Genomic DNA, 12,962 nt, shown 5'->3' with positions numbered 1-12,962 from the left:
AAAATAAATTTTCCCTGAAGCAAACCCGGCGGCGTCATAGATGCATCCATGTTAGCACGTCACGTTTGATGTGGTAATTTCACAGTAGGCATACACACAGGTTCGAAGACTCGTTCCCGCCTCCTACAGTGCAATTGACCCTTCGCCGGGAGTTTGATTGACAAGCGATCTAACCAATCAGAACGCTGAATTCGCCATTTTGTCCAACAAAGCAGTCAGGAGTTAGAAGATTAACCTCGGTGGAGTTAAACTTGAAAAATTGTGTATACTGACTTCTTTCCGCGTTTGAAACAACATTGATTCTCATGTCCATTCATGTTTATTTGATGCTATAAATGGTAGGAAGAGACGATCGGTTTACGAGCCTCTTGACCTAAGGCGCTACAGCAATCTGTCACAACCATTGTCAGACACATTAAAGAGCAACAAAACGGTTTTTATTGTTTGAATTTCTTAAAAAACTACACAGTTTGAAAGCTGGGACTTTGTTTAATATCAAAAGTAACCTGCTCTGTCTTTTCTGTCGATATGTTGTCAGTGTCCTCTTTGCTCTGCGATGTATTTTTCCCTCTGTGTGGCGTGACAGTGCCACGGCTTGTTGGACAAAGCAACAGTAACTAAGGGGAGGGGCGGGTCTTTGCGAAAGGTCAATTCCGCTAGGTATACATCCGCGCTAAAATATCAATGTGAAAGTCATCATAACTTGCGTAGTATAGACCCAGATCCCAACCCAACTTTGAGAATAGATTAACGGTGATATTTTTTTTATTGCCCGATAAGAGTCTCACATTAACGCAGCACGTTAACGCCGATAACGGCCCACCACTAGTAATAATATTTCACAGTATTGCTGTTTTTTCTGTATGTTTGATTTACACCATGATGAGCTTGAGATATGATCACAGAGGGTTTTTTTTCACAGCCTACCTGTCTGAAAGAGCTCATTATTTATGCAGGTCATTCAAGCTCTTTATGTGATTCTTTTGTCTTCTTAGGTGAGAATGACCCATTATTCACGATGATTCACGCCTCCACGCATACTGTGTTTCTTTACCAAAGATGTTTTAGAAAATTTAAATCTCTCTATTGTTTTATATGAACAAGCAGGCAGCATAATTTTTACCTCATTTATATATTTTTTGGCTTTATTTCAGTGACTTTTTATTTTTTCAATAACCACGCATAAACGTTATTCCTTCAAAAACACAAACATGTACATACATGTTCCTCACATATTAATGTAGCCTAGTTTGTGCTGAATACAGTATAATTACACTTTTTCCATTAATATGTTTATGAACAACTGAAAAAAGCACAAATGTCAGGGCATGTCAAAACTTCTCCAGGGCCCCAAAAATCCTCAGACCCCTGGGGGTTGATTAAAATAATAATTCTTAATTTATCCACCATTGTGAGGTTCTAGTCTTTCATTTGAAGAAATATTAACTTCAAATAAAAATCATAACAAAGTACTAAGTTCTAGATACTACTCTTACCAGCAGCCTCTATGCCAACTTGCACAGTCAGGAACTGACTAACAATAGGTGCTGTGTAGTCTTTACTCTTGGTCTTGTATAAAAGCACAGGTGACAGCAGTCAGTCAACAAGCAGAATCAGCTTCAGCTTCTCCTTTGTGGAACTACTGAGGACCAGCCAGCGCAACCATGATGGGCAAGGTAAACTTCATTCCTGCTAACATTTTCAAAGTTGAATTCAACTGAAAATTAAAGTAGAGGGAAAATAAAACCACTGAAACTTAAACTTTTGAATTTTCAGGTCACCTTCTACGAGGACAGGAACTTCCAGGGTCGCTCTTATGAGTGTATGGGTGACTGTGGTGACTTCTCCTCCTACATGAGCCGCTGTCACTCTTGTAGAGTGCACAGCGGATGCTGGATGATGTATGATCATCCCAACTACATGGGAAATCAGTATTTCTTCAGGAAGGGCGAGTACGCTGATTACATGTCTATGTTTGGAATGAGCAACTGCATCAGGTCCTGCCGTATGATCCCCATGGTGAGCTCCATGAATGTTTTCTTTTGTAATATATACACCCAAAGCCACATCCTTTAATTTAGAACATTTCTTAATTAAATATATAATTTACATTTATCTAGAATCATAAAGCAGAAACCTGATCTAAATTTGTAGGATATAGAGGAAGATGCTAAAATCTCAAAGCAAACTCAAAACAAAAAATGATCCTTTCAGAATAGTGATTTATAAGGCAGAACTACACAGTTCTTCTTAGTTGTTTACATTAGATGTTTTTTCTACCTGCTAAACTTGAAAATAATGGACTCCTCTTCCACTACAGTACAGGGGATCCTACAGAATGAGGATCTACGAGAGGGAGAACTTCATGGGTCAGATGTACGAGATGATGGATGACTGTGACAACATCATGGACCGTTACCGCATGTCTCACTGCCAGTCCTGTCATGTGATGGACGGCCACTGGCTCATGTATGAGCAGCCCCACTACAGAGGCAGGATGTGGTACTTCAGGCCTGGAGAGTACAGGAGCTTCAGCAATATGGGTGGCATGAGATTCATGAGCATGAGGCGTATCATGGATTCCTGGTACTAGAGTTTATATTAATAAAATATTTTCTCTACAACACTACACATTCTGTCTTGAAAATCATTGATGTCAATAATATTTGCATTAGTATCCCACAAACAACACCTCATAAATTAAACAGAACTGTAATGAAATGACTGAATTCTGTTATAATATAGTAAGATAGCAATCTTATATACTGTAAATATGAGGGATGCAGGCTCTCAAATGACAAGGTCCAGTCAAACATGAAACCCTGTTCATAATTGTGGAACACATATTGCATTAAAATATCTTGTTCCTCATAGCCGGTGAAATACAAATGCTTATGTTTTATTACAATTTATAAGAAATATAATACTCAAAATGCAGTCCTTAAATGTCCATATCTCAGAATTAAAGGGATAGTTTACCCAAAAATCATTTACTCATCCTCATGTTATTTGAAATATTTATGATTTTCTTGTGGAACACAAAAGATTATATTTAGAAAAAAAATCCTAGTATTTGTTTTCCATACAATGAAATGCATTAGAATCCAAATGTTGTATTACTGTAGGTCCAAGTACCTAGATTAAAAAAGTACAGTATTTACATTTAAAGGTAAACTACTGGGTTTCTATCGACACCTGTAGCTGAAAGTTGCTTGTGAGGTAATGGTTGCTTGTGATTTCCATATCAATGATGTAGCTAGCTTGTCTGGCTATCACCAGACCAAGCTCAATTTAAAATTGAACATTGGTCTGGGGAGTCTGTATGTATTTTCTACTGCACAAGAGGCGTGATCAACAAGTATTATTCACGCAATTGGATAGTCCTTCAACCAATCAGATCAACGATCCGGGTGACGTACTTTGTAGAGCGACGCAAAAACTCCAGACAGGTTTAGTTTGTATTGGTTTGTAACATTGATCAGCGGTTTGCAGAAGCAGCAATGGCATCGAGCGATTTTTGCAGGTTGTGCAAAAAAAAAACAAAAAAAAAAACATGAAAGTGAGTGGTATTTATTTATACCCACTTGAGCGATTTGTTTGCTAAACTAAAGAAGTCATTCAGCATCGTCGAGAGGTTAAAAGGAATTGGACTGACGGTCGTGCTTGTCGTCGCTTCTCTATCGTCATTGTGTTATACCCGCCAATAGCGAGCAAGGTGGATAAGCCAGTCTGTGATTGGTTCCTGCAAAAGTGTAACAGAAGCAGTAGAAATGAATGTACGGGTTTCCACACTGAGTTGCCGGGTGAAATCAAATCGCCGGCAGATCAGGCTGGGTTTACCCAGTCTAGCAGCTAGCAACAACAAGAGTAACTTATATTAAAAAATAAAGCCCACAAGACACATATTTGAAAAAATATAATCTGAGCAAGTACCATATCTACTGCCATAGCCAGGCCTCCTTTTCTTTTTTCTTTTTTTAATGAACAGAAGCATACAAGGACTAATTATGTAAGTCTGAAATTTCCTGCCAATTCAAACCAGACAGCTCTTAATATAAATATTTTTTTTATATGTTTACTGTACTGATTTAGGGCACGGAATTACCATTGTGTATGAAATGTGCTATATAAATAAACTTGTCTTGCCTAATTAGTTCACTAAAAAAAAAAAAAAATTCGTTTAAAGGGGTGGTACACTGTTTTTGTTTTGTTTTTTTTGTAGGCTTGATTGTGTTTATGGGGTGCAGTTTAACAGTCTTAATGCTTTGTTTAAAAAAAAAAAAAACGGTGTATTTTTCATATATTTTACCTTTATTCTACACCGCTGTTTCCCTTCTCCTAAAACACTCTGTTGAGTTCCTGGTTCTCTGAATATACGCAATGGATTGAGATTGGTTAGCTGGCCCTGTGTATTGTGATTCGTCTGGAATACATTGTCACGATTCAGGTTGTCCGGAAGCGCCAGGCCCCTTACCATTACGGGCAAACGTCGCATGTGCTTCGGTCAAAATCCAGTCTTTGCTTTAGTGGAAATGTAAATAATGGTGTCAATATTGCCTGAGCCTGAATCAGACCCAGATTGCAGCAATGATGAAGAGGGTCAAGCAGAACCTCTGCAAGCACGGCTTTTAATGGACGTTTATGAAGTACTTTTGTTTGTGTTTGTGTCAAAGTGTTTAGATATGCTGTCACTTGTAAATGTTACTGCTGCCCCATAGTGTTCTGATTAAAGCTTTACTGTAGCTCAATACATGACTGAGTAGTAGCATTTTTTAAACAGCATTGTTTAATTTATAACAGGAAGAGCATGTGGGTAAACACAACATAAAAGCCGTAATGAAACAATGCTGAACACTGATATCAGAAGCGCCAACAAACACCAAAAGAAGTTCGCTGGTGTGATTACATAGAAGTTTGTTGGTGTTTGTAGGCATTTGTTGGAGAAGTATGAAACAGAATTTAGCTAATTGGCTAACGAAACCAAACCGCGTTGGTCTTTGTTTACATCCCAGAAACTATATAACTTAAAAAAAATAATAAAACATACTTACAGTTGGGGCCCATAAACTTGTATGCACGCAACATGGCCTCACCCATTTTTTTGCATGTTCCCGGGGGCAGTGTTTATGTTAATTGCAGGGTTTATGATGTCACCAACCCGGGAAGAAGCTTGTTGTAGTCCTTGGATTTTAAGTTGATTCCACTGTTATCAGGAAAAAATGCAAGTGATAATAAGTGACCTAATAATAGCGCGCTAGGCTAATGTTAGAGCGATGGATGTCGACGGATGACAGGGGAACGTTTGGATTTCCTGCCCAACATACAGATGGTACTCAACCAGAATGCGTTTTTTTTTTTTTTTCGCTGCGGCATTTCTGCTTTTGACTGTTATAACTAGATTTTCATATGTTATGGAGTGGAGGTATCACAGCTCGTTTTGGCAAATAGCAGTCAACTGTGCCATGTGGAGATTACCAAAAAAATACTATCAATACCATCAATAAGATTTTTAAAAATCACATTCACATAACCAAATGTAGTAATCAATGTATGCATTTGCTGTTTAGAATGAATTCAAAAAGAAAAGTGAATGTCAATATTGTGTTTACATTGGACTGCGCTTTATAATTTAATTAAAATCATTAAAAAAAAAATCTTAATAGGCCTATGTATTGTTATTTTCTCCTTGTAATAAAATAAAAAAAAACTATAGAAATGTAAATTATTAGTTAATGCACTGTGAAGTAACATGAACAAACAATGAACAACTGTATTTTCATTAACGTTAACAAAGATTAGTAAATACAGTAACAAATGTATTACTATGATTGTATTACTAAGTATTACAAATGTATTATATGGTTAGTTCATGTTAGTTAATACATTAACTAATGTTTAACTAATGAACCTTATTGTGAAGTGTTACCATTATTTCAGTAGTGCTCAATTAAAACACAAATAAAATTGCAAAACAATTGTTAAGCATCATAATGAAGTATAATTAATAAACCTCTTTCATGTGTGTAGTTAGAATAGTGCTTCATAATTACATTTTAAACTTCAGAAAAACTAGAGTCCTGACAAATGTGAGTAGTAAGATCTAGATACTATGCTTTAGCTTGAATGGCCTCTTTTCCAACGTGCACAGTCAGGAATTGACTAACAATAGGTGCTGTGTAGTCTTTAGTCTTGGTCTAGTATAAAAGCACAGGTGACAGCAGTCAGTCAACAAGCAGAATCAGCTTCAGCTTCTCCTTTGTGGACCTACTGAGGACCAACCAGTGCAACCATGATGGGCAAGGTAAACTTCATTCCTGCTAACATTTTCAAAGTTGAATTCAACTGAAAATTAAAGTAGAGGGAAAATAAAACCACTGAAACTAAAACTTTTGAATTTTCAGGTCACCTTCTACGAGGACAGGAACTTCCAGGGTCGCTCTTATGAGTGTATGGGTGACTGTGGTGACTTCTCCTCCTACCTGAGCCGCTGTCACTCTTGCAGAGTGGAGAGCGGATGCTGGATGATGTATGATCATCCCAACTACATGGGAAATCAGTATTTCTTCAGGAAGGGCGAGTACGCTGATTACATGTCTATGTTTGGAATGAGCAACTGCATCAGGTCCTGCCGTATGATCCCCATGGTGAGCTCCATAAATATTTTTATTTGTAATAAATTTCTTTTTAATAAACTAAACATTCAATTTACTTTTATTTGGAAACAAAGCAGAGAGACAATTTAAATGTTTTGGACATAGAGGAAAATGTTAAAATGTAAAAAAAAAAAAGTGCCAATTTCAGAGAGGTTCACTACATAGTAAACATAACTGACTTCTTTCCACTACAGCACAGGGGATCCTACAGAATGAGGATCTACGAGAGGGAGAACTTCATGGGTCAGATGTACGAGATGATGGATGACTGTGACAGCATCATGGACCGTTACCGCATGTCTCACTGCCAGTCCTGTCATGTGATGGAAGGCCACTGGCTCATGTATGAGCAGCCCCACTACAGAGGCAGGATGTGGTACTTCAGGCCTGGAGAGTACAGGAGCTTCAGCAACATGGGTGGCATGAGATTCATGAGCATGAGGCGTATCATGGACTCCTGGTACTAGTCTTCTAGCATTTCTTAAATTGTTAATAAAATAATTCCTCTACAACACAGTCTTGAAAAATCATTAAATGCCAATAATATTTCTATGAGCAGTCTACAAAAAACACCCCATGAGCTAAACAGAAGTGTAAAATAACAAAATGTAAAAGGAGCAATAATTGCATTCTGCTGTACTATAGCAAGATCACAGTCAAGTGATTGCTGATAGTCTTTAGACCAGTGGTTCCCAACCTTTTTTTATGCCCACCTCCTCTCAAAATCAACACTGCGAGTTTGATGTGCGGTTTGTTTGCACACCAATAATTTCAGATTCACGCACGCCTAATGTATGACCAACTGAGAGAATTAGTTTGCTTTTTCAGCCACCGTTCAGTCTGTATTTCACAGCAGCACGATGAGGAACGGCCTGAGTTGAACCAAAACAATCACAGAATACGTACGAGAGAGGTGGTGCCTTGTTTTAAATGTATTTTTTAATTTATATATTCTAATATAATGTAATAATATAATAATATATCTAATATAACATATTAATAATAAAATTAATGAATTATATTAATTTATTTAAATTCATTTTAAGTTATCTCGCGGCCCACAGGTTGGGAACCACTGCTTTAGACCTATGATTCAAACTACAAACTACAAACTACAAACTACAAATTGTTACAATACCCTGGTGTATATAGCACGCACCAAAATATACATGAACGATACTGAACAACACATGACTGGAAACACAGGGCTTAAATACATGGGATAACAAGGTGGGTGATTAGACACAGCTGAATGTGATAATGAGGTGATCAGTTACCATGGTGAATGACTAGTGGCGGGAAATAGAACAACAACAAGTCCAAAACGAGTCCAAAACAGAGTGCACATGTAACACAAATGGCCTAGCTCGGTTTTTATTTTAGACAGCAGTTGCTTTTGACACCAGCATGCAAACTTAAGCAGGTTTGGCACAAGACTTTAGCTATGGATTTTACATAAATCTATATGATATATTAGTCACAGACAACAGCATTAAGAAAAAAAAAGGGTGAGATATGCAGCTGACAAAACATCCCTAACAAAAGCTGATTTTAAAGAGTTAGTTTACCCAAATATGAAAGTTCCATCATCAATTACCCACCCTCATGTTGTTCTAAACCCATAAACGCTTTTGTTCTTTGGAACACAAATGAAGATCTTTTTAATTAAATCTGAGTGCTTTCTGGCTACGTTCACACTGCAGGCTGAAACGACCCAATTCCGATTTTTTTGCCCCTATGCGATCTGTATCTGATCTTTTCATGACAGTCTGAACGACACAGATCCGATCTTTTCAAATGTGACCCAGGCCACTTGGGTATGTGGTCCTGAATCCGATACGTATCCAATCTTTTGAAATGCGACCTCCGTCTGAACGGCCAGACCACATGTATCCGACCCGTACGTCATTGATACGCTACAAATGTCATAATTGTGCGTTGAAGTAGGCAGGAACGAGAAGATAAACAACAACCATGGCGGACGATGCTGCTGAGACCAGTTCATGGAAGGGAAGCGAGGTCACAGATTTAATTAATATTTGGGGTGACAGCTCTTTTCAGGCCAAACTCGAGGGCTCTTATCGGAACCGGGTGGTTTACGAAAACATTTCCAGCAAAATGGCCGAGCGTGGTTACAGACGATCCTGGCTCCAATGCCAGCGAAAAATAAAAAGCCTCCGAGCCAAATACAAGGAGGTTAAAGCCTGGAACAAACGAGGTGGCCGTCTACTTCCGCAAACAACGAGTGACGTTTTTGACCGTTGCGTACTCTTCTGCGCATGCGGGTCACTTTTGGGTCATTTCACGTTCACACAGGAGATCACAAAAGGTCGCATTTAACTGAAAATGTGAACGGCCTTGCAAAAAAATCGAATTTTTTCAAAAAATCGGAATTGAGCATTAAGCCCTGCAGTGTGAACGTAGCCTCTGTATCTTCATTGACAGCTTACGCAACGACCACTACCCCAGAAAGTTGGTAAAGACATCATAAAAGTAAACCATGTGACTCAAGTGGTTTAATCTAAATTAATGCGCATTCACAAGAGCACCACAACGCATTTTGTGTTGACACGAGAGCAGACGTTGTTGCGTGAACATGCAATGGAGATTAATATTTTGTAAATAAAGTGGTAAATTATTTTAAAAAGGAGGTTTGAATGTGGCTTGTAAAAATTGTGTTTATTTTCTTACCTGTTCAGACAACAAAAAACTAAACAGTCAGAAAGGAAAAAATCTCAAACATCTTACTTTAGTCAGTGTTACCTTGAGCCACAATCCTGATCCAATTAAATCCAATAAATAAATCGTCACCCTGATATCCAATTCACAAATTCTTTGGATTTAGGTTGAAATTTCAAATGTTTTGTTATCATGATTATTTGTGTTCCTCTACTCTCAAAGTGTACTCATTCAATCAAGGCCCTCTTTTTCACGCAGTCTTGAGCCAACCACTAACAAAGATCTCAGGCACTCAAATCACCAATCACAAAGTCATATTCATAATGTTACCAAACATGGAGAAAAACATATTTCTTTTCTGTTGATATGAAAAATTGTGTGGATTTATCAATATAGCGAGTCTATGATGAACTATAAGCTTTTCTCCACTGACGTTCTGAGTTGTTCAAAGCCTTTGTAAGGATACTGATTGCAAGGCAGCTGTCTGACTCTGTCTGAGATGAAGAACAGGAACGGTGTGTTTTACATTAGCAACACATTATTAGCTGTTTGATAACGTAGTCAAGCAAAAGGCTAATCATATTAATTCATATTAATTTATGACAGAACCGTCGCAAGGGCTGTGCCAAGTGTGCGAGCGCATAGGGGCTCGCGCCAAAGTAAAGTGACAGCTGACTTGAAGTAAAGCCAATAAAGTACATGTTTTTGTCCTTTGAAATATTTTAATACTATAAAACATAGCTAAAACAAAGCTATTCATGTGCATATTCAGTCAGTGTGGAATCACACATCAAGTTCTGGAAGAGATATTCAGTCCATTAAAAATTCTGATTTTGCCCGCCTCTGGAATGAACCAAACCATAGATATTAGCCTACCTGATAAGTTCAAGTAAATATGCTGGAAATCCGCGCTCATTCAAGGATGTGCATTTATTTAATGTACGGAGAAGGCACGGGCACCTGCAGGATGTCATCTGTTATTTAAATCTGAACTCCAAAAAGCAACGAAACTGTCAAACCAATCCATTTAGCGCATATTCACAGAGGAAAACGGCTGCTTGTTCTCTCGATATTGTCTGTTTTACTGAGAAATCACATCAGGTGATTTAGTGAGAGCAGTCCAAAGAAATGCAAGTGGATTCAGACCGTTTTGCAAAGGCGTTTTACCAATTCATAATTTAAAACACAATTTAAGCGTCAGAAATTAAACTGAATATACAAAGCGAAGCAAGCTTTTTTCTTAAATATCCACAACACAAACAACAAGTTTCTCATCACTATAGCAACAATAGACTCTCCAAGCTTTTGTGAGCAAGTGGAGATGGGGCTAATTTGCATATTCATTGAGCCATGTATATTAAAGGTTGTAGAGTTACATTCAAGATATTTTAAGGCATGAAGAAATATTTTTTAAAATATAGAATTTTGGTGATCAAAGATGAGTTAGGGATAAAATAATTGACTACAGGGGGACTTTAAGAGATATCAGTGGTCCATAAAGCAACATGTTGCAGTTCTTGTTGCCTTATAGAAAACCACAAGGTCATACTCAAATGCTTTCAGCAACTTATGTTAAGTAAAGGCCTGGGTATACTTCATTTTCAGCATTCCGCTCAGTTTCGTGCACAGTATTGTCCGCTCAGTATGTTGAATGTGATTTCACCGAGGACAAAATGTTTCTGGATCAACATCTTTGTTGGTCCTTGATGTGGAAATTTAAATTTTTCATATGATTTTTACCTGTATTCATATGAAATATAGTGCTTATGGAACATGATATGATGTTAGAAATAGAAAGAGCAAGATATGTTATGGGAACATGCAAGATGTTAAAAACATGTATGTGCTAAAAATGTGTGGAAAGTTACAGATGCTAAGAGATGTTCCTAATATGGTAAAAGGACAGAGGCTTCAGCCTTGGAGGTTAGAGATATAAAAGTAATGGGAAGCTTTCGTTTTTTGTCTTACACTCTGCAGCTACTTGTGTTTCTGTTGACTGTCTGACCTTTCTTGCAAGAAATAAAACTTTCGAAAGACAATTGGAAGTGTTTATCTCTTATGTAGTATAGAGTCGGGTTGATTTTTTGCCACAACAGTCCTGGAACAACATTCCAATCAACCAATCAGATTTGTAGGACAAGTTTGCAGTTCATGTCAAGTTTAGGCTTACAACCAGGGGTATATGCTTCTATATCAGTGTTATTCATTTCCCTCTGATTTTAGGGATAAGATATGGGTAGGGATAGGTTTAGGGGTAGAGGGATATGACAAAATTTTCTGACAAGAATGTTGTTCCAGGTTCGACAAAACATGTCGATCCAGTAACTGTCTTACTTGGCAAAATCACGGTGACCTTCAAGGGATACTCAACGCGTTCGACACGTGTTTATTATACTCCACCAAACATCAGAGGGCAGCACTGAGTTGCGTCATTTACAGGGCATTCACTCAGAGGGATAAAAGAAGAAAAGTAGCCAATCCAGCATTGCATGCAAAGTTTAAAACAAGAACCAAAAATGACTAGAGAGGGATATTCTGCTTTGTTTACCATTTTCTATCCCTCTTTACACCTTTGTCTTCCACAATTTGCCAAGTACATCACAACTTTGCGTACTGCCACCTATCTATCTCAAAACTCACCTTGTGCATGTGCTGTTGTATGTACACCAGCCGCGTGGTCATAAAAATGAGGCCACATGCGGACATCCACAGACCCTCCCGATGATGAAAATTACATCACACGGACACGGCGCGGACCACTGTGGTGTGCGGACAGCTGAAGTATTGAGCTTAATGAGTGAAACATTTGCTTGCCACGGATCAGACGAGTAGTAGTTTAAGTTCAAGACCAGGTTGTAATGCATTTTAAAATTAAAATCTACAAGACATAACATGATAACCAAGAAGCTTACACACAGTAATATTAATATTAATATGTATATATATGTGAATAATTAATGAAATTAATATATGAATATATATATACACACAGTACAGTCCACTGAGAGTTTTAATGTTTTTAAAAGAAGTTTTGTCTGCTCACCAAGGCTACATTTATTTAATTAAAAATACAGTAAAAACAGTAATATTGTGAAATATTATTACAATTTAAAATAACTGTTTTCTATTTGAATATATTTCACAAAGTAATTTATTCCTGTGATGGCAAAGCTGAATTTTCAGCATCATTACTCCAGTCTTCAGTGTCACATGATCCTTCAGAAATCATTCTAATATGCTGATCTGCTGCTCAAGAAACATTTAATGTGTACAACTGTACAATATATTTGTGTACAATTTTTTATTTCAGGATTATTTGATGAATAGAAAGTTCAAAAGAACAGTGTTTATCTGAAATCTAATCTTTTGTAACATTATAAATGTCTTTACTGCCACTTTTGATTGATTTAAAGCATCCTTGCTGAATAGAAGTATTAATTTCTTTCATTTCTTTTCAAAAAAATTAAAGATTCTTACTGACCCCAAACTTTTGAATGGTAGTGTATAATGCTACAGAAGCTTTGTATTTCAGATAAATGCTGTTCTTTTGAACTTTCTATTCATCAAGGAATCCTGAAAAAAAAGTACACAACTGTTTTCAACATTGAAAATATTCATAAATGTTTATTG

General features: G+C 37.3%; 2 protein-coding genes across 2 annotated transcripts; both read left to right on the top strand.

The window, feature by feature from the left end:
• Nucleotides 1–1,664: 1,664 nt before the first annotated feature.
• On the top strand, nucleotides 1,665–2,593 carry LOC137036478 (gamma-crystallin M2-like). The gene is made up of 3 exons (XM_067410680.1): nucleotides 1,665–1,676; nucleotides 1,777–2,019; nucleotides 2,321–2,593. Exons 1-3 carry the CDS (start codon nucleotides 1,665–1,667, stop codon nucleotides 2,591–2,593), a joined length of 528 nt encoding a protein of 175 aa, XP_067266781.1.
• A 3,696-nt stretch (nucleotides 2,594–6,289) lies between these two features.
• On the top strand, nucleotides 6,290–7,120 carry LOC137036445 (gamma-crystallin M2-like). The gene is made up of 3 exons (XM_067410615.1): nucleotides 6,290–6,301; nucleotides 6,402–6,644; nucleotides 6,848–7,120. Exons 1-3 carry the CDS (start codon nucleotides 6,290–6,292, stop codon nucleotides 7,118–7,120), a joined length of 528 nt encoding a protein of 175 aa, XP_067266716.1.
• Nucleotides 7,121–12,962: the final 5,842 nt, after the last annotated feature.

This window comes from Chanodichthys erythropterus, chromosome 14 (genome assembly GCF_024489055.1).
Source record: "Chanodichthys erythropterus isolate Z2021 chromosome 14, ASM2448905v1, whole genome shotgun sequence".
NCBI lineage: Eukaryota > Metazoa > Chordata > Actinopteri > Cypriniformes > Xenocyprididae > Chanodichthys > Chanodichthys erythropterus.
The sequence above is the reverse complement of the archived record's forward strand: the minus strand, read 5'-3'. Positions and strand labels throughout refer to the sequence as shown.